This window comes from Homarus americanus, unplaced genomic scaffold (genome assembly GCF_018991925.1).
Source record: "Homarus americanus isolate GMGI-L3 unplaced genomic scaffold, GMGI_Hamer_2.0 scaffold16430, whole genome shotgun sequence".
In the NCBI taxonomy this organism is placed as follows: domain Eukaryota; kingdom Metazoa; phylum Arthropoda; class Malacostraca; order Decapoda; family Nephropidae; genus Homarus; species Homarus americanus.
In genome coordinates this window covers 6532315-6553677 of record NW_024729259.1, presented here as the reverse complement: position 1 = coordinate 6553677, position 21363 = coordinate 6532315, and the positions used below count along the sequence as shown (strand labels likewise).

The 21363-nt window shown below is 35.5% G+C and overlaps 1 protein-coding gene across 1 annotated transcript in view; it reads right to left on the bottom strand.

Annotated features, from left to right (window-relative positions):
* Window positions 1-524: 524 nt before the first annotated feature.
* LOC121866549 (ubiquitin carboxyl-terminal hydrolase 16-like) overlaps window positions 525-21363 on the bottom strand; it is a 91467-nt gene continuing 70628 nt past the window's right edge. Inside the window, exons 17-24 of the mRNA XM_042366316.1 lie at window positions 14471-14612; window positions 14040-14211; window positions 13344-13462; window positions 12904-12977; window positions 11775-11905; window positions 10460-10644; window positions 5174-5458; window positions 525-2118 (exon numbers count right to left, since the gene is read on the bottom strand). Of these exons, the coding sequence (XP_042222250.1) occupies window positions 1993-2118; window positions 5174-5458; window positions 10460-10644; window positions 11775-11905; window positions 12904-12977; window positions 13344-13462; window positions 14040-14211; window positions 14471-14612 (1234 nt within the window). The 3' untranslated portion in view covers window positions 525-1992. The remainder of the gene's footprint in view (window positions 2119-5173; window positions 5459-10459; window positions 10645-11774; window positions 11906-12903; window positions 12978-13343; window positions 13463-14039; window positions 14212-14470; window positions 14613-21363) is intronic.

The window sequence follows — 21363 nt, the reverse complement described above, 5'->3', positions numbered from 1 at the left end:
TTTTGTAAAAATTAAAAAACATACAACTCAGATAGATAAGTAGAAAGAATGTTTACAAGCATCACAACTACTTATCCATTTACTTACATCTAAATGTCATTGTCGGCACTCATAGACTGACCCATGGATTGCCGCTTCTTAACCATTGTCATTATTGTGTATTCTCAAGCTGGAGATTCAGCAGCAACCCTTAAAACATTGGATGAGGACTTAAGTGTGTCAACCTGATAAAATACACAAAAATAGAATACCTGTAGTTTCCTTTTGCTTGATAAAGAAGGTAAAAAACAATTAAGTACTATGCAAAAATAGGGACATTCCATGGTTTATTTACTAAATCAGGTGAGTGTGGATGATGCTGGAGTAAGTGATACCAAACAAATGGGGAACACAAAAGATATAAAAATAATATAGAAACACAAGGGGACCCTTTACAGTACAATACTGTATGGCCCTTAAATACCATCTCTAAATCTGTGGTTGCTAATTTATGTCTATAGTATGGAAAAAGAAACTTTATGTTGTAATTTTCTGTCATTTTTAATGGTTACAAGATTGGTAAGGGGGAGGGGAAGAAGCATGAAGCTGCATTCCAAATTTAAGTGCTTCTACTGAAGTTCTATGAAAAAAATGACTTATGAATAAAAAATAAATAAATAAAAAAAATAGTAAAGCATCAAAGGTGTGAACATGACCTAAAAATAATTATCATTAGTAAAAAGGAATCCTTGATGGGTATGGTAAGTTCTTTCATTATAGTGCTTCCATGAATTATCTGGAGCACATCATGTACTACAGTATCAATCACAACCACAACAAAAATAATAAATACATAATATTGCCTTTATCACAGATCATAGTCTGATAACTGCTGGTAAGTCTCTATTGTCGTCTATAGTATATAAAATAAAAACTGAAGCCAAACTGACTGAATGACGAACACTGTAATGGAGAAACCATATTCTTTAGGGAAATTGCATAATGCTATGGAAGACAAAATTTTAAAAAGTTATATTTCACATATAACAAGGATATTTTCACGATTATGCAAGACACAAAATTTAACTAATGTGCGATGTTAAGTTTCAATTATATAAAGTATTCCAAGAGAAATTGGTACTTCACACTAATAAAATAGCAAAAGCCAAAATCAGTTCCTGATTTTCATCCTGATCACAAAATGCTGCTAACAAATGGATTATTTTTTGGAATCATGCACACATTCCTAATACATTTTCTGCACAAGTGGCTTTAAGAAGCTGCAAAGATTACAAAGATTCTATGATTAACTTTAAAAGGAAAGAATTTTTTTTACTATAACTTAACATACAAGATTGCTACATATTAGTGGGGCAGATCCAGGAATATCAAATAGGGAGGGGTCCAAGAAGTGGTGGGTGGGGTAACATGGTGAGTGCAGTGAGCCCACCCAGTACAATACTGCATTAAAGAAAAGGTATAGGAAATTTATGGTGTAAAGGGGGGGACCCCCCTCCCCTGGATCCGCCCTTGTATTCATGAAGAAAATAACTATCAATGTGGTGGTGTAGTTGTAGAGAGCATCTTGTACCATCTGTATGTTCGTTTTTACTTCGAAAAGTCAATGAAAAAATTGCTTCCTCCAACAGACACAAGGGAAACTAAATAGAAGTCTTCTCAGTCCACATTTGCCAACTATCAATACACCCTGTACTCTACAGACATTATCCAAAGTATGTTCTATCGCTGTCTTGATTTTTTAATTTGATAAAAATAAAAAAACTTGAGTAACATCACTTTGTACTACTTATAGGAAGCTGTCAAAGAATGGCATTCACCTGTACACCAACTTTCACTTTTAAAAATAATCATCATAGCCTATTACCAAACAACAGTAGGCAATGAAGTAACTCAGCTATACATATTACCAGTGAAAAATGTACAAATAAATATTTATTGCATGTACAAATAAGCAAATCTGACATACTATGTACATTCTATCTCCTACTATGTTCAGACGAGACGTTCATAGAAGAGTAAGTATGCTTGGGCTTTCAGGACACGATCAATGTTGACCTCAGCAACATAAGTGTCAGAAACATGAAACCATCGTCCAGCCTTCACTTCCTCTTCATATTCCTGTAAAGAAAAATATTAAGTTATTTAAGAGTAAGTGGAAGAGGAAACAAAGAATATAACATTACAGTCGACCCTCGTTAATTCGGACTAATAGGGGGGGAAGGGTGTCCATTTTAGCCGATTGTCCGAATTAACCGATTTAGGGGTTAATATTGCATTATATTTCAAAGTCATTGTTTTCGTCACGATTTTATCCCACTTTCCATTGTAATACGTACGTAATTTCAGCAAAAATATTATATTTCCGTGAATGTATTATATCAAGCACAGTATGAATAGAATATCATTGTAATATAACAGTATTTTAACCGAAAACTAGTAATAAAATGAATAACATCTCAAGAACATCGGAAGCTTCGGTAAAGTCTTTTGTTTTCGTCATGTATTTTATCCTATTTTACATTGAAATACATCACGTTTCAGCAAAACTACTATTTATTTCCGAGAATATATTCATTCAGGAGCAGTTTAGGTAAAATATACGTGTGATGTAACAGTTTTTTAACTGAAAACGATTCGAAAAACACGTACCCTCTAGCCCTGTTCAAGGAGAGGACTGGGAGAATCTGTTTGGTGCTGCAGACAATGACAAGGAAAATGATTTGGATGCATTTTAATGAAAATATTCAGAAATATGGTATCATAGTATTTATTCAAGTCAATTAGGAGAGAATATTATTGTAATACAGCAGTTTTTTAACTGAAAACCAATCGAAAAGCGATTACGGTAACATCTTTTGAACGAAAGAAAGCGAAAGTCATTGTTTTCGTCACGATTTTATCCCACTTTCCACTGTAAAACGTACGTCATTTCAGCAAAAATATTACATTTCCGTGAATGCATTATATCAAGCAGAGTATGAATAGAATACCATTGTAATATAACAGTATTTTAACCAAAAACTATTAAGAAAAACGAGTAACTTCTCTTGAATATCGGAAGGTTAGGTAAAATCTTTTGTTTTCGTCATGTATTATATCCTATTTTACATTAAAATACATCACGTTTCAGCAAAACTACTATTTATTTCCGAGAATATATTCATTCAGGCACAGTTTAGGTAAAATATAAGTGTGATGTAACAGTTTTTTAACTGAAAACGATTAAAAAAACACGTGTACCGTCTAGCTGATACTCAACAGCTGGTGGTGCATCATGCGTCGTTGTAAACAATAGGAGGTTGAAGTAGATTACCGGGTATTATATTAAGTGTGAAATATCGAAAAGATTTTTATTACCGGTATTTTTTGTAGATCAATGAGAACTGTGATACAGTATATGATATGATAAGTTAGCCTGTGCTAAGAACTTCAACATAGACTACTGAAAACACGTTGTAAGGTAATTTAGCCTATTGTAAGTTGATGAGCTTCATTTGCTGAAGGAACTGCACAACATTTCATTACTAATTGGTACATATTTTACATTTCCATTGTTTACTGGCAGTAAATGGTAAATATTTTTCATGTCTGAAGCTAAAAGTTGCATCCCCCCCCCCCACACTAGTAGTGGAGATGTTACATTTAACCAAAAAGATGCTGGTGTTTTATCCCAGCAGTGGGTGGACCAGCATTTTAGCTTAAGGTCCACGTAAGTAATATTCCTACAAATCTAAAAAAAAAAAAAAAAGTTCGTTCAGATTTTGTCCGAATTATCCGAAATCCGGATTAAAGGGGTCCGAATTAACGAGGGTCGACTGTATCTAAAATAGTGATTCCCAATCTATGGTCCACGGACCGGTGCCAGTCTGTAGCTTAAGAATTAATGGTCCATCAGATTTTTTTCATCATCGCTTACAGTACAGTACAGGGTATTTATTTATAATTTCTTAGTAAAACAAAATTCTCTTAAACTTTGTGATCCTTAAATTTTTTAATTTTTAAAATTAAATTTACAGTACGTATATTTATACTGTGGCAACTGTCAGCCGACTCCTAGTGGTCTGGCGGATGAAAAATTAGTTTTTAGTTAGTCATTCAAGGGGATAGAATGTCATGGGTTCCTCTCTGCTCTATCTCAATTTAGTGCAATCCTTTTAAAGTATAATCTTCTACGATGCTGCATAAAATTTATTATTAGACAGGAATATATTGTCAGTAGACCTCACTGCTGAGCTGCTACAAAGTTTACTGCAAAAAAAAAAAAAAAATATATTAACACTCTTGGGGTTTTCATATGCAAATTTGCGGATAAACTAAAAAATTACAATAAAATAATTTTATGTTTGCATATGAGCGCTAGATACGCAAGAAACACATTTGATAATGTCGGTGTAATCTGGCACCTATGAAGACTGCCTCCAAGGTTAAGTCACCCTTTGTGGTTCAACAGCACAGGACCTACATTTTCCTGTGGCCTGTGCCAATTTCTCGTTCATCACAGTGATTTATTTTATTGATAACAGTGTTGTGATAGTTTTCAACCATGCCTCATGTTGCTGGCGAAGGTGGAAGGGTGGGAAAACGTAAATAGTACAAGGAGAGTAAAAGGTGATAGTGTGATGCCTCCTGAGGCCTCTCCCAGCTGATGGACGCTGCTGCCGCCCCTCCCACACTAGATGTAGCTCTCTCGAGTCACCTCAGAGCTCACTAACAAAGGTGACATCCTTAATAACTAATATCATTGTATCATAGATGGATGATCATCATACTCGATTCCAAGTGACAGCAAAGTAGTAGTACTGAGGGGGTAATGGTAGCAGTAGTAGGGACAGTTGGTGGTGGTGAGTGGTGGTGGGGAGTGGTGGTGATGGTGAGTGTTGATGGGGAGTGTTGGTGGTGGGGAGTGTTGGTGGGGAGTGTTGGTGGTAGTGGTGAGGAGTGGTGGTGGGAAGTGGTGGTGGTATGGGGAGTGTTGGTGGTGTGAGGAGTGGTGTCAAGTCCTGCACTTGCTTGTTGTGTGGATGCAAATTGTATTATATATATCAATTAATTAGGGTTCATAGTGAGTGCATGAATGAATGTGCATATAAAATATCCACAATATTAGATTATTAATAAGAACCACACAGTTTTTATGTTAGGTGTTATATTGACAAAACAAAATAAAGCTCACTTCTAGACTGACTGAGGTTTTGTTTCCAGGTGAGCTCTTTAGGTCAGTTCCTAAAGTACCAGTTGAGGCATCAATTTTTTCTGCCATTTCTGCTACCAAGTGATCAATCTCAAACTGACTTGAAGGCTTCAAGTTGAGATATTGCTTGTTGGTGTGAGCAGGATCAAGTGGACGGGAGCGGACATATGCAACGTAGTGGCCAGAGTTCAGACGACCAGAGTGTTCTACAACCCCATAAAGACCATACAACACTTGTTTTTGTCCTCGTGACATATTGCCCAAACCCTGAAAAACAATATTTCAATCACAAAAATAACAATGAATACATTGGATTTCCTAAAGAAAGGTAAAGATTTTTGATGAATTTACTAATTCAATGCCTTACCTTTAAAATACTTAGAAAATAATAATAAAAATTAATAAACATATTATACTTTAAAAACTAGCTTTTGGTGGGGAGATATGGGTACATGGGAAGAATATCTGAAAGATTGTAGCATATTTACTGATGCTAACTACAGTAACTATACTACTGGTTCAAATCATAGCTTACATTTTGCATGTCATATTCATTTAGTGATTTTTTTCATTAGATCACATTTTGCAGTTTCTATCAGTGCAACTCAATTGTTGTGCATTACAGTTTAACTATGTGATTGTTGTTACGTGCCTAATAGTATGAATTTCAACTGTAAGTTAAATTGAATTTAATTGAAATTTGAGCTATTTAAAAATTTAAACTACAGTACAGTCGGCCCTGAACATACGCGGGTTTATAATACACGGATTTGCAAATACGCGGATTGCCCCGCCGGAGGAATATTCTGTACATTGAAGTACATTCAAATCGCGTGCGGCACCGAACACAGGACACCGCCCGCTCCCGCAACCTCACACACACACGCATAGCTCTCCCTCACTCAGTCAGTCTCGCTGTAACCACGCTTGTGTTGACATCAGCATTGTAGTTGCAAAAATATTACATTTCTGTGAATGTATTATATCAAGCACAGAATGAATAGAATATCACTAATACAGGTAGTTCTGCTATAACGCGATAATTGTGTTCTTGTAAAATATCGTGTTATAAAAAATCGCGTAATAGAAATAACAGGGCTTATGGAAAAAATAGGGTTAGGTGCAGATTACTCGAAATCGAAAAAATTTAGTAGTTAGCCTAACACAAAGGATAGCACAGTCTAAATAAATGTTACATTCATATCTAATAATAAATCATACAGTAAATGTAACACTTTACCTTGAAAAAATATGAATGTAACTTGATGGGGGAGAAGGGTGATTTTGAGGTTGATAACATCGAGCTTCTCTTCAAGTGTTTATCCTTTCTTTTACGATCATCACCGGGAATTCTATCACCAGAACGCTTCTTGGAGATATTCTTCTTTACCATATTCACAGTTAATACCACAAAATTGGAGAAATAGTAAGCAAAAATCGCGTTATAGCAAACAAGCGTTCGTGTTATACAAATATCGTTCCTAATTCATAAATCGCGTTAGAGCAAATTCGCGTTATCAAAACACGCGTTATAGCAGAACTCACTGTATAAGAGAATTTTAACCGAAAACTACTAAAAAAACGAGTAACATATCTTGAACATCGGAAGGTTAGGTAAAGTCTTTTGTTTTCATGTAGTTTATCCTAATTTATATTGAAATGCATTACGTTTCAGCAAAACTACTATTTATTTCTGAGAATATGGAAATGTAATATTTTGCTGAAATGACGTACGTATTACAGTGGAAAGTGACGAAAGCAATGACTCGCTTTCTTCAAAAGATGTTACCGTAATCGCTTTTCGAATGGTTTTCAGTTAAAAAACTGTTGTATTACAATAATATTCTATCCTAATTCACTTGTGATGCAACAGTTTTTTTAACTGAAAACCATTCGAAAAGCGATTACGGTAACATCTTTTGAACGAAAGAAAGCGAAAGTCATTGTTTCGTCACTTTCCACTGTAATACATACGTCATTTCAGCAAAAATATTACATTTCCGTGAATGTAGTATATCAAGCACAGTATGAATATAATATCATTGTAATATAACAGTATTTTAACCGAAAACTATTAAAAAAACGAGTAACATCTCTTGAACATTGGAAGGTTAGGTAAAGTCTTTTGTTTTCGTCATGTATTTTATCCTACTTTACATTGAAATACATCACGTTTCAGCAAAACTACTATTTATTTCTGAGAATATATTCATTCAGGCACAGTTTAGGTAAAATATACATGTGCTGTAACATTTTTTTAATTGAAAACGATTCGAAAAACACGTACCCTCTAGCCCTGTTCAAGGAGAAGACTGGGAGGAGCTGTTTGGTGCTTAAGACGATGACAAGGAAAATGATTTTGATGGATTTTAATGAAAATATTCAGAAAGACCCTGGCACTGTCAAGGAAAGTGGCTGCTGAAGGCTTCCGGGACATGGCAGAGGACGAGATTAGGGAGCTAATTGAAGAGCACGACACTGAGCTGACCGAGGAGGATCTACAGGAGTTAGTAGACTCAGGCAAGGAAGAGGAAGCAAAAGGGAAAGAGGATGAGGAAGAGCACCAAGAAATAACGTTGGAGAAGTTGGGGGAGATGACCAGGAATATTGAGGCACTGAAAAACCTGGCCTATAGTATGGACCCCTCCATGGTGCGTGCCCTGAAATTCATGCGAGGGATGGATGACGTTTTCGCTCCATACAAAAACATCATGGAAGAAATGAAAGAAAGAGACGACAACTCCAGATTTATTTCTGAGAATACCTATAGTATTCATTCAGTCACAGTTAAGGTAAAATATACTTGTGATGTAATATTTTAATGAAAATACGGTATCGTAGTTTTCTTTTGTTTCAAATTTAAATAACAAAGATTGATGTTTCAAATGTAATGAACAAAAATTTATGTACAGTATCTATAAATAAACTTTAATAAATGAATACTTTGTTTTACATCGTCCTGTGCTACCATACCATGGATTTGGCTACTTTGGGCTTGCTTATGATGACGCAAGAGATCTGCCCTGGCAACTGTACCGACACTCACAGCTGGTGGTGCGTTGGTGCATCGTTTCCATTGTTTACTGGTAGTTACTGGTAAATATTTTTCAACCTAACGAAACTATTACCCGTTTAGAGGTCGACCCCCAATTTTTTGCCAAATAATTTGGTCTTAAAAACTTGAAATACACACACAGGTATATACCGTAAATAAGGACATGGGAGGACCAGGGTTTTTTTGGGGTGCAGAACATATACGCGGATTTTTAACATCCACGGGTATCTGTTACGTAACCCCCGCGTATGTTAAGGGCCGACTGTATTTAGTAATATTGATGTGTACCAATGAGCTTGTGTGTATGTGCTTTGATGTTATACCATCCTAACTAAATACCCATCAAGAGCATTAAAAACATATGAACAAAATAGTTCAGGTATCCCTTGCTATCCGGAATACTGTAACTTTTATCCGAAAATTTGCTTATTTGAATGCTCTATTCTTACACCATACCTCACTTTCTGAAGGTAACATTTGCCTATCTGGTCAGAACGAAAATGAAAATCGAACACTTGGCACAGCCCACGAGTCAGGTGGATATTTTTCTATGATATGCACAGGAATGTACTCTAACTCAATACATATGACATCACCCCCTCCTAACTCTCGTATTCTCCTATGGTCCATTTTCTATGTTCCCTGCAAGTTAAGTATTCTCCCTTTATCCGTCTGTATTCATGCAATCCATTTGTGAATATGAATGAAATGATATCCAAGTATAGTGGTGATTCCTCTGCTATCCCAGCACTGTCCAGAGCCCCTGTAAGCCAGTGATACTGTACTTGAAACTAATCAAAGAGATTACAAGGCATCGGGAGAGACCTAGCTGAAGGTATGTATGAATGTGTCACGCCTCCTCCAATGTGAGGTTATGGCATATATGGTGAAAGCAGCCACACATCTCTCAAGTCAACTGGCTGGCTGAACTCAACCACTGTCAGCATCACCCATATGTTGGTTTAAAGGCTGGTGGAGCTATTTTTTGCACATAAAATATGTACTATTGTATTTTATGATGTGAAAATATATTATTTACCTACCTATGACAACCAAGTGAATTTTGTGAATATATCCACATTCACATCATCCACTATATTTCACACTGAACAAGGCAATCCATGCCTTATACAGTAAACCCTCGAAACTTCGGACCAAGTAAAGACTTTGGATAGTCTGGACCCTTTCTGCGCAAGAAACATTTGTCCAAATACTTAAATAATTGTCGTTTGAAATTCCTGCCGTGTGCGGACATTGAAATTGCCGCCAGAGATCAATCCCTTGGACTCACCCATAATAGTGCACTGTAATTGATTACCCAGTAGTTATAAGTTCAACACACATTCAGCCACAGAAAATGGAAAGATTTTAGGTAAAATTATTCAAACAATGGCGATGGCAATCTTCCCGAAAAAAGAAAAAGTTCGCACACACCACGCAGCTCCAGACACATAATTCCCCAGCCTTCATAGGGTAAGGACGTGTGTAGTGGTACCTGCTAACGTGGCCGTGGTCTCTTGACCATGGAGACAGCTGCCAGCCGGTCTGTCAGGCCCTCCTCCCCGTCTCCTCCTTCCCATTTGGATTTATCAACATCCTCCCCACAACAGTACAGTGCAAAGATTGCGATCAACCCACAAGTGATATACAAAAGTGGCAATTTTAACCCGAAGCACAAAAACACAGCAATACTAAGTGTGGCTGGATCTGACCTAACCTGACCTGGACCCCATGGCTCACCTGACCTAACCTGAAGGATGGAGCACACCTGCACTGCCCAAGCTACTGTCCTGTCCCGTGGCCCAACTGCCCAACCTCATCCAGCCCTCACGAGCACGAACTGATTGCTACAAGAACAGTGATCCCAACCATTGTAAAAATTATCAACACCTAATTATTATATATCTTATTTGTATCACTTATATTACTTATTACATCATTTGGTAATCAAGAGACCCATTCCCAATTATGTAATTGTATATTTTCAGCCTCGCGGCTGCCATGCTCTTTCAATAAACCGTTAATTATTATTATTATTATTACACACAAAACTAAAAGTACAGGTACTATATTGTAATTACAGAGTATGATTATTTTACTTAACTAATTTATTATGAGCTTAAATAAGCCAATCTGCATTAGTGTAATATGCTGGCTTACTTATTCAGGTATTTGGGGCTTGTACTGTAAACAAATTACATCAAAATACATACCAGAGAGATTGAAGAGGTGAATGGAGCAATATCAAGGACTAATGGGAACTGGACGTAACGGTTAACCTTGGTAAGATTAAAACCCTGGTGATGAAAGCGTTTCAGCTGCAGCGTGAGCACAGCAGGTGGTGATAGTATTAGCATCTGCTTGCTGGCATTACTCTTCACTGATTCCTTTGGGTCATCTGTAGCAATATTACATTACCATAATAAACATATGAAATATATACTGTACTGTATAAAGATGCATTTTCAGTGTTATATACGATGAATAGTAGATTCCTGAAAACTTCCAAAATATTAATACTGCATATTGTATGATCAGCGCTACCAATCTGACCAATGTAGGAAGTGTTTACGACACCCTGAAATATGAACAAAAGTCCAAGCCAATATCTACTGTAGTATTATCTTCTCATCATTACTCTTCACACCATTACTCAATACCAGCACAAAAATTACTATAGAATTTATTTATTTTTTATGTAAACAGTTTTTTTGGGGGTAATCAATCACAAAATAAAGACAAATGTAGAGACAAAAAGTTCCTGTATAAGCAGGCTGCAACCAAACAAGTGACTGGAGAGCTAAGCTTTGTTTTCATAACAAAGTTTAGTTAAATTTTAGTTTAGTTAAATGATTAATTCTAACCCAGTTGCATAGCATTATCTGTGTTTTAACTCTTAGACTTACAGTAACTGGCCATATAACACAGTTCATCCAGTACTGTTGTAAGTTCTAAATGGATTTCTACACCATTAAAGTGTATTGGAAAACATTACAGGTGAAGCAGATTAAAAACAAATGTAATATCTTAATTTTCTACTTTCTCAAAATAGGAGTCACACCATCAGAATTCCATCTTCCCATTACCCACACATGTACATGGCAAACACATAATAGACAACTTGATTTGGCCTATTATTGTGAATAATTCATAATGGAGATCTGAGAAATCCATAAAAATTTAATTTATTGTGTTAATAAGACCAAAGATGTCCTACCATTATAAGAGTATCCCACTTGTGGGGACAACCATGTCAAATGTTGAATTCGATATAAAAAATTCAGTGTACTGTTCTGTATTCATCAAGTCATCTAATGTGCAATACGCCTCCATTTTATGGAATATATGCATTGATATTCCAATACTGTATACTGATGACTATTCTTGTACCATACAGTATACAGTGCTGTATGAAATAACAGAAAAGTGTCTGGATTAAATAAAATAAATTGTATGGTATAATACTATACCAAAACCAGTCAACAATGCATGTTTAATTCTGTTGAGAGAAACACAAGAAGATATTACCTGGATGAAGCTGATTGTGAACCTTGGTACAATTTTCACAAGTGATCTTGTTATTACCAGTTAGAAGTTCTGGTGCAGTAAAGTTGGTGAGACATGACATGACAGAACACTCTTGGTTAAGGCACTGGTAACTGAAAATACAAGTGATTTGATTCAATTAGACATCAATAGCATTCTTTCAAAACTTTAAAATGAATAATGCACTCCTAATTATATTTCAAGACACAATTTTGGGATAATTTAGAGAAAGTCTTTCCTGACCAAAGAGGTAAAATAATCCCTTAAAATTTGTGGGGGTTTGGGCCTCAAAATGGCCGCAAATTGCCAATAGCGATAAAATAATAAATAAATAATATATACTGTATATATATATATATGCACAATATCAGCATATACTGAATCACGCCTTTCAGTGATTTACTTGCACATATATATATATATATATATATATATATATATATATATATATATATATATATATATATATATATATATATATATATATATATATATATATATATATATATATATATATATATATATATATATATATATATATATATATATATATAAATATAAATATAAATATAAATATATATATATATATATATATATATATATATATATATATATATATATATATAATATATATATATATATATATATATATATATATATATATATATATATATATATATATATATATATATATATATATATATATATATATATATATATATATATATATATATATACTTGCAGTAAATCACTGTAGTCCATTTCATACAGCGACTGTGTTTCTCTTTCATACATATATATATATATATATATATATATATATATATATATATATATATATATATATATATATATATATATATATATATATATATATATATATATATATATATATATATATATATATATATATATATATATATAAATACTGCCGAGGCAAGTGTTGTAAGACTTCTTGCAATCCACTCCTGCTTCAACTTCTTCATGCATTTTGTCTTTTTTCTGGTTTCATCTTCCTCACCATCTCCAGCTCGGTCATTAAATGTGTGAAGTGTTTCTGTTGAACCACGTTTCTGATTGAATCGCTGCGTATCCAACAAACTCTCCTTACTGCTGGACTTCCTGAATCTTCAGTTCTTTGACTTTTAAGCACATTTCATCCATGTGTGCTTGGTCTACTGGGACCTGCAGACATATACTTAAATATATTACAGTATCTGTCTCACTGCAGTAAACTATGCATAAATATCAACAAAAAGGGGACTTTGGCTGAGGCTGAGAATATAACCTCCTTTTATTATGGGCACTTGTACTGTATTTGTTTATGCCAGTTTCACTAGTGCCAACCTTTTCTAGGAATACAATCTTCAGGAAAATGAGGGCAACATGTAAATGAATACTGTATTATACACTCTGGAGCATTACATTGCATTACAAAGTAAGCATAAAAAAGAATGCAATAAACCCTGACAGAGTCCAGTATTGTGCATGCAGATATAATACCCCCAGGAGGATATTTGGTATAAGCATCAGACACAGAACTTTCTTTACCAATACAAACCAGGAACTTGACTTAGAGCCTGACCCTAAACTGGTACACAATTTCCCTATAAAGAGAAGCTGATCTACACAATGGATTCTTCTTTCATTCAGAACCTGGTGTGTTGGCTCTGAAAGTAAGTAGCTAGGTAGCAAACCATAAGCTTGACTCCTTAAACACTCTAGCAGTACTAATAAAAGTTTAAAGAATTACCTCTGATTTATTGTGACCATAGAATACCCTATGGAAATATCTAACATTACATAGGGAACACTTAGCTGTCTGCATGGTCAGAAGAGGAGACGAATTATTGTGCTACGTGGAGGATAGTTGGGATCTGAAGCAGACTGTTAAGGAATGACCACATTGTAAGTAATGTCAAAAAATGAATAGGTAACTGCACATCATGTTAAGCTCTTAGCAAAATCCTCAAATCTTCCTTTTCAGGATACTGTGTTTTCTTACCATGTGGATATCCTTTGGGACTCAGGTATGAAGATGAAGGATAATTTATTTAAATTTATATAGCTTTCAGATCCCGGTCGCAAGTTAGGCCATGTGGCCAGAGGCTTTGTCCCTAAATTTGTCAACAAGTACATGACATATATGTTATAAAAGAAATTATGCTATTTACAGCTGCATTTTTCTCTGCTACCAACAAACTACTTGAGACACTAAAATTTGCTGTATACACACTAATTTCTTACTTCTGCTTTTATTGTTGTCTCCCCTTTTACCCTTGTGTTCCATTGTTCCATCAAAGTTGTTGATAGTGTCACCACTGGATATGGAGAAGGTGTCCCCAGTTATGCTAGAAGAAGCCTTACCACTTGTGTTTGTAGTGTTATCTGACCTTATAGATATATTGTCTGCTCTCTCCTGGAAAGAAAACCTCATAGGCATGGTTCTTAGACAAACAATAGAATCAGCTAATCATAGTCCAATACCCTCATTGGTATGTGATACTTAGTATCTGGTCACGATTCATAAAATCATCTACAATTCAGTCTTTAATACTGCACATTATATCAACTTCAGTAAAAAAAGGTTAGGTGTATGACATTGAAGAAAAAAAGGATGCTAGGCAGTAATATCATCCAGGTTGAAAATAATGCACCAAGAATTTCTAAACATTTACCATGGGATCATGAAAGTTGTCCAGGTCATCACCAGTATCTAGGCCATTACAGTCTCTCTCATAAGGGGTGAAATATCTCTCAGATGTGTCCGAGGCAGAATTATAGTTCAGCTGGTCACTGGAATAGCAAGTCTTCAAGCATCTGCAAAAACAATAATAAAAAAAAAGTCAAAATTCTCTCCCCAATTCTAAACTGTACATTAATATAAAGCACGCACGTGCACACGCATACATACATACATACATACATACATACATACATACATACAGTGGTCCCTCGGTTAACAAGCACAATTCGTTCTGAAGTTAACGAAACCATTGTATTTCAATGGGTTTTGGGTAATGGTTCCAGCTCACCAAAATTGCCTAAATTCAACAAAAAAAGTGAAAAAGTACACTTACTTTGAGGTGTGTATGTAGAAGGCTCTGGATGATGATGATGATGGGAATTAGAATGGGGGTGGAGAAGGGAGAAGAGCATTGGGGTGGAAGAGAAGTCACCCATGGCGCCATTCACCATAAAATTTTAGTTCTCTTGGTGTAATTCAAGATTATTTTCTTTAAATCAACACTGCACTGCATTATATATTGTCAATATGTAAAATAAATTTCAAAATGACCAATAATTTGCTTGCAAACATAGAAAAAAAGCATTTAGTTGAAGTCTCAAGCAAGATGTTACCTCCACTTAAAAGACACAGAGACTGGTGTGTTGACAGGCTATTTGGCAGCATAAAACTAGTTTCCTGTACTTCAATTATGTTCAATAATTGTTAAAATGACTAAAAAATTTAATATTAAACTTTTAAAATTATTGAATACACGTAGTATAAACTTCTTGATATTTACTAAAATAGTAAGGAATTTAAGCCCTAGAACCGATTACTGTATTGGCGGACTAATACTACAGCTGGTGGACCACAAATGAAGCGAAAACATGTTGAGGTCGGGTTCGTAGAAACTCGTTATCGAGGTTGCTTTCGTTAACGAAGTTAGAATCTTATGGAAGGTAGCTAGATTCTTAAGAAATCTCGTAACCCGAGGCACTCGTTAACCGAGGGACCACTGTACATACATACATACATACATACATACATACACAGTAGAGTAAAACCTCAATAAATCGGACTTCAATATATCAGAATTTGGTTTTTTCATACTCTCTGAAGTGCTCTATTCATCACAATGAGAGAGAGAGTGGAAAATCCAGCATCAGTCCAGACGGTTTGTATGTTCGTACATGTGGTTGAACGTCTGTATGTAAGCTTGGTGCGGCATATGTTTCACTGTCTCAGATTCTCAGTCTGAGTCCTGCCTTCATATGTATAGTATCAGTGAGCTGCACCTTGCTACCAACACTTATTTACGTAAACTTTTTTTGTAGAGTACGTAGTATCTTTAACAGGGTTACTAGTGGGTTTTAAGAAACTGGTTAAAATATGTAAGTACAGGTTGTAATCTCTAGTCCAGCAACCTCGGACCCACCGGTGCGGGACCATGGAAATTCACCCTTTTCCTGGATAGATCGTGACTTGTGCTTATGCTTGGAAGCACTAGCACCACTTTTTCTGCATATTGAAGGGTTAAATGTCGTATAGCTTCTCAAATTTCGCGAGTTTTAATTCAAATTTTATTGAACACACACACAAAAAAATTTTGACTGGGCGAAACTTGAACTTCGATGGTTTGAATGGCCCGCCAACGTAGACGACGCGGCATAATTGGTAAACAGCGCCATTTCTCTTATGTACAAAAGATTCATTATTGTTTATTACTGAATGTCTTTTTATTGAATTAATGTTTATGTGTGCAAAATGAGCAATACAATTCATTAATAATACGAGAATATTAAAACACAAGAGGAAATGACACAGCATTGTTTTTCGTTGATTACAAAACCAGTGACTGACTGGTTCTACATATAGAACTGAAGAAAATAAGACCTTGGTTGTAGCCTGTAGTAAAATTAATATGGTTATTTTAAGTAATGTTATTTAATGTTAATAAATGGAACAATAAAGTACTAACCATAATGGTAAAGAAAAAAGAGAGATCGCAGACAAGTAAGCAAGACATGAAAACATATCGTCATTACTTACATAAGAATATGAAAGCAACACTTATTTACTGTTCTTATATATTTTAAGAATGTTTCTGAATTTGTTTTATTGATTTTATGTTTGTGTGTGCAAAATTAACAATACAATTTATTAATAATACGGAATATTAAAACACACGAGACTCCAGACGGCCGTCGCATTGTTTATGTTAAAGCTTACAAAACCAGTGACTGATTGTCTACATATAAAACTGAAGAAAATAAGACCCTGAATGTAGCTGTTGTAAAATTAATGTAAAAATTAATATGGTTGTTTGAAGTACCTGTAATGTTATTTAATGTTAATAAATGGAACAATATAAGTAGCTAACCATTAATGGTAAAAAAAAAGTGAGACTCATGTATGTAAGTGCCATGTGGAAAATATATCACACATTTTACATAAGAATATGAAAGCAACACTTATTTACTGCTCATATATATTGAAGGGTTAAATGTTGTACTCTGTATAGACAAGCAGAGAGAGAGCAGCCGAACTGCCGGATGTAAACAAACCTTAATTTCCCGGCTTTGTTGTTGCTTTTTACGATTAGCCCACCCAGGCATAGGTCACTGACCCACATTAGCCTGAGGGCAAAAATTTAATACTCCTGTAATAATAATAATAATTCAGATTAAAAAAAAGAAAAAAAAAAAAAAAAAAAAAAGCTGCCTATCTACCTATTGGACAAACTAAAATCGTTCCGGACCACGGGAGTTTCCAGACCACAGAATGCCGGACTAGAGAGGTAATAACCTGTACTGTACTACAGTACATATTTTAATTGGTAAAAAAAAAAAATGAAAAGAAGAACACTTGCTCACTGAATACTCTACAATGGTCTAATCAAATTTGCTGTAGGCTTAACAAGAGCTAAGACACTGAGTATGTAAGCAGGCTGGGGGTCGATTGGGTGTTGCTGCTTTCACCAGGTTTATTCTATTTTCTTATGATCCCTTATGGTGTATGGTTCATCATGGTTATCTTCAATAATTGAGAAAAAATACAAAATACAATTTGCAATTTGACTTGAAAATAAAAAAAGATAGGCTGTACTGGAAGATATTCACTTAAGATGCGTTCGTGTGAAAGCTTTCAGCAAATCTGTTTACTACAGGGTCACTGTAACACACTGTATAGTATTTGATATGAAGATATCTTCTTATAAACGTTATTTACAACCTTTGAGTGTTCTATAATGGCTCAATTTGGCTACTTGTACACTTAGACAAATGATTAATGAATAAACCAGGGTATATGCAGATGCATAATACTTTACACTACAATATTACTTATTATGTGGTGTAAGAGGCATGTATATATATATATATATATATATATATATATATATATATATATATATATATATATATATATATATATATATATATATATATATATATATATATATATATATATATATATATATATATATATATATATATATATATATATATATATATATATATATATATATATATATATATATATATATTTCATTAGCCCAATAGCACGCGGACTTCGACATACAATCAACACCTCGACCCGCCAGGATTCGAACCCACTGGCCCATGACTGTGACCGGATTTGGTAAAACGTTACTCTGACCACCTACGTGATACGGGTAGTCAGTATCCTGGTGGTCCAGCGGACCACCCGAGAATCCGGACTTTTCGAAAACTCAAACTTTTTTTTTTTTTTTAGCTGGCTTTTGTGTGTATGTGCGCATGCGTGAGCGCCACAGCTGCACAGCGACAACGTGGTCGCCACTTTAAAACGAGCAATCAAACTGTGACAACGTATGTAATTTTGAGTCCTACTCTTTCCATTTACAGAGCCCATAATAATGGCTCCTAAAGTAGATAAACTTCGTTGTGTGAAGAGAAAGAAGAACACTTTGAAATTGAGTGACAAACTTTAAATAATTAAAATAGAACATGGTGTGAGCAATACTGTTCTAATGGAAACATACAACATTGGAAAGTCTACAATTTATGATATAAAAAAGGCAAAGAATAAAATTCTAGAATTCACAGCTTTTTCTTTAAAACTGCTCGTTTTGATAAATGAAGCATGCTATATTTGCTAATGAATAAACTATCAAAATGTATCTGTTCATCTCTTTTTTATTCCTCCTTAAATTTGAATTTTAAAAGTACTGCCTGAGAATCCGGAAAATCCGAAAATCCGGACCGACCCAATCCCCAAGCAGTCCGGATTTTTGGACTTCTACTGTATATATATATAATTTTTTTTTCCCCATTAACATTCAATAACTATCATCCTTTCAAGTTCCCAATACAGAAATACTAATGATACAAAACAAACAATTACATGAATGACTTATAGAGAATAACAAAGCTTTCTGCACACTCCAGACTTAAAAAACATAACTTAATTTTATTAAAGTCATAAGGTAAAGGGATTTAAGGCTTGCCTGTTTCTTACATGGCAAGTGATAAATTTGACAGTGAGTTCTGCTTCATGACAAAGGATCTGAGAATATATAAACAAGAGGATGATGAAATCCATCAAGCTTTATAAGATGCAATAAACAAAGGGCTTATTAACTCACCTGTAACCTACACACATATTTGGATATTGCTTGCTGGATACAAAACAAATCTAATAAAAAAAAAAGCTATGAAATTATAAGCAGTCAGCAATGATAAGTTGTGCTTTGTGGCATATGGATAATATGTCCTAATATCAACTTCTAACAATCAACCAAGATTTGTGAGGTCAAGGTCAAGGGATTAGACTATCAAAATGCAAATGATTTCAAGGCATTAGCACTTCAACCTTGTATTATAAATATTTGCATTTTGATAGCCCAGATATTTAACATTATTTTAGATAATAACAGGTCTGCTTACCAAATGTGAGTACATTTAGTTGGAATAAATGGACAGCTATATGGACATTTTCTATGAACCAATCAGCTACAGTATTTTCATAGAAAAGGGGCATGGCTCATGGGCCAGGTCAGCGTGGAAATAGTATAATAACTTTACAAAGTTATATCCTATGTTGTTTTGCTTCGTCTGGAGACTCCTTGTTCTTGTGTTGCCTCACACAGAATCTTCCTCAGACATTTCACTCATCTTGAAGAGTTAAAAGTTCCTGCAATAGTAGCTGAAGAATTCTTGTCTTTTGGGCTTCTTTCCTTCTCAAAATATTCATACAGTACAGTAATCCATTGTGTTTTATAAGTATCCTATTTCATTTCTGCTTCACAACAAGCAGTAACGCTACACACTCAGGGATGGGGGAGGTATTTTCTATCCCTCTCGGATTATTTTCCTTACATTTTTACCGATGTTATTTACTTATATTGCACTTAGATTACTATGGCAATATGCACTGTAGGAGGGAGGAAGAAGTGTGGGAGGAAGCAGTGTGAGAGGAAGCAGTGTGAGAGGGAGGGAGCAGTGTGAGAGGGAGAGAACAGTGTGGGACAGAGGAAGGAGTATGGGAAGGAAGGAGCTAGTGTAGGAGGGAGGAAGGAGTGTGGGTAGATGTACCCATGCAGTGGGAATGAGAGTGGTAGGTGTAGGTGAAATGGAGGGAGTAGTGGATGTTCCTTGAGACGGGGAGGGCAGCAACCCTCTCGCCTCCACTTGCCACTTAACATATCGTTGTCCAGGTCACTATCATTACCATCACCTTCAATATCACTATCAATACATGCCTCTGTCAATACCATGTTCATCTTCACCCCTACCAAATAATTCAGAATATATCTCATCCTCATTGAGTGACCGGTTACATTCCTATACTATTGCTATTGAGACTACTGCGTAGTCCTGCGGCCTTTACTGTGGGGCCCCCTGGGGTGAGGGTTCCTCAAGGACGAGTGGCGGGAAATATTTACACACCACCAACCAACAGATTATGGTAACTAGACTCAGTTTCAAAGGTGCGGGAAAAGTATACTTGGAAAACGTTCTAGTACGTGAATGACCAGAGATAGTGCGGTTACAAAGTCTTTTTTGCACTGATTAGTTTGACAAGCACTTTGTTCCTGACGCCCAACAGTACTGCCGGAGGAAGAACATTGACTTCAGAGTGATCCTGGTGATGGATAATGCTCCTGGACAAAGTTTCTAATTGGATGCCACCCTAATGTACAAATTATCTTCCTTCTTCCTAACACCACATCGCTTCTGCAGCCACTTGACCACAAATTCATCAGTGATGTTAAACAGTTCCACTATCAGTCACTCTCAAAAGACTTTCATCAGCAGACAGACTCATTGGTTGAGTTACAACAAATTGAGACAGAACTCTCCGACAGTGACCAGGCTCTACCAGCACCAGCTTACCAGGAGGAGGAGGAGGTAGATAACCTGACTCCTAGTATCTCACACACACCACCCCACAACCATGAAGGGCTATCAGTTTGTGAAGTTTGGAAGAAATATAATAATAAAAATGCAGTGGAAAGAGTTGTTGAGGCATGGCGAAATATTAATGTTGCAACAGTGCTACATGCATGGAAGCCTTTGTTTGCTAACCTCTAGGTAAGTGGGGCATAGCAGACCAAGGCAAGGGAGGAGAAGCAGTCCGTAGCAGCAACACTAATGGACACAGTGGAGGCAGCGCAGTCAGTCCCAGCACCGGGATTTTTTAATGTTCAAGTTGAAGATTTGCAAGAAATCATTGGTCAACGTCAGCAGCAACCAACAATTGAAGAGATATTGGAGGAGGATGAAGACCAACAAGAACAGAAAACAACACAAGGGGATGATGTTAAGCCTGGTGAATCTACAACACACCAGCTGACTGAGGTGC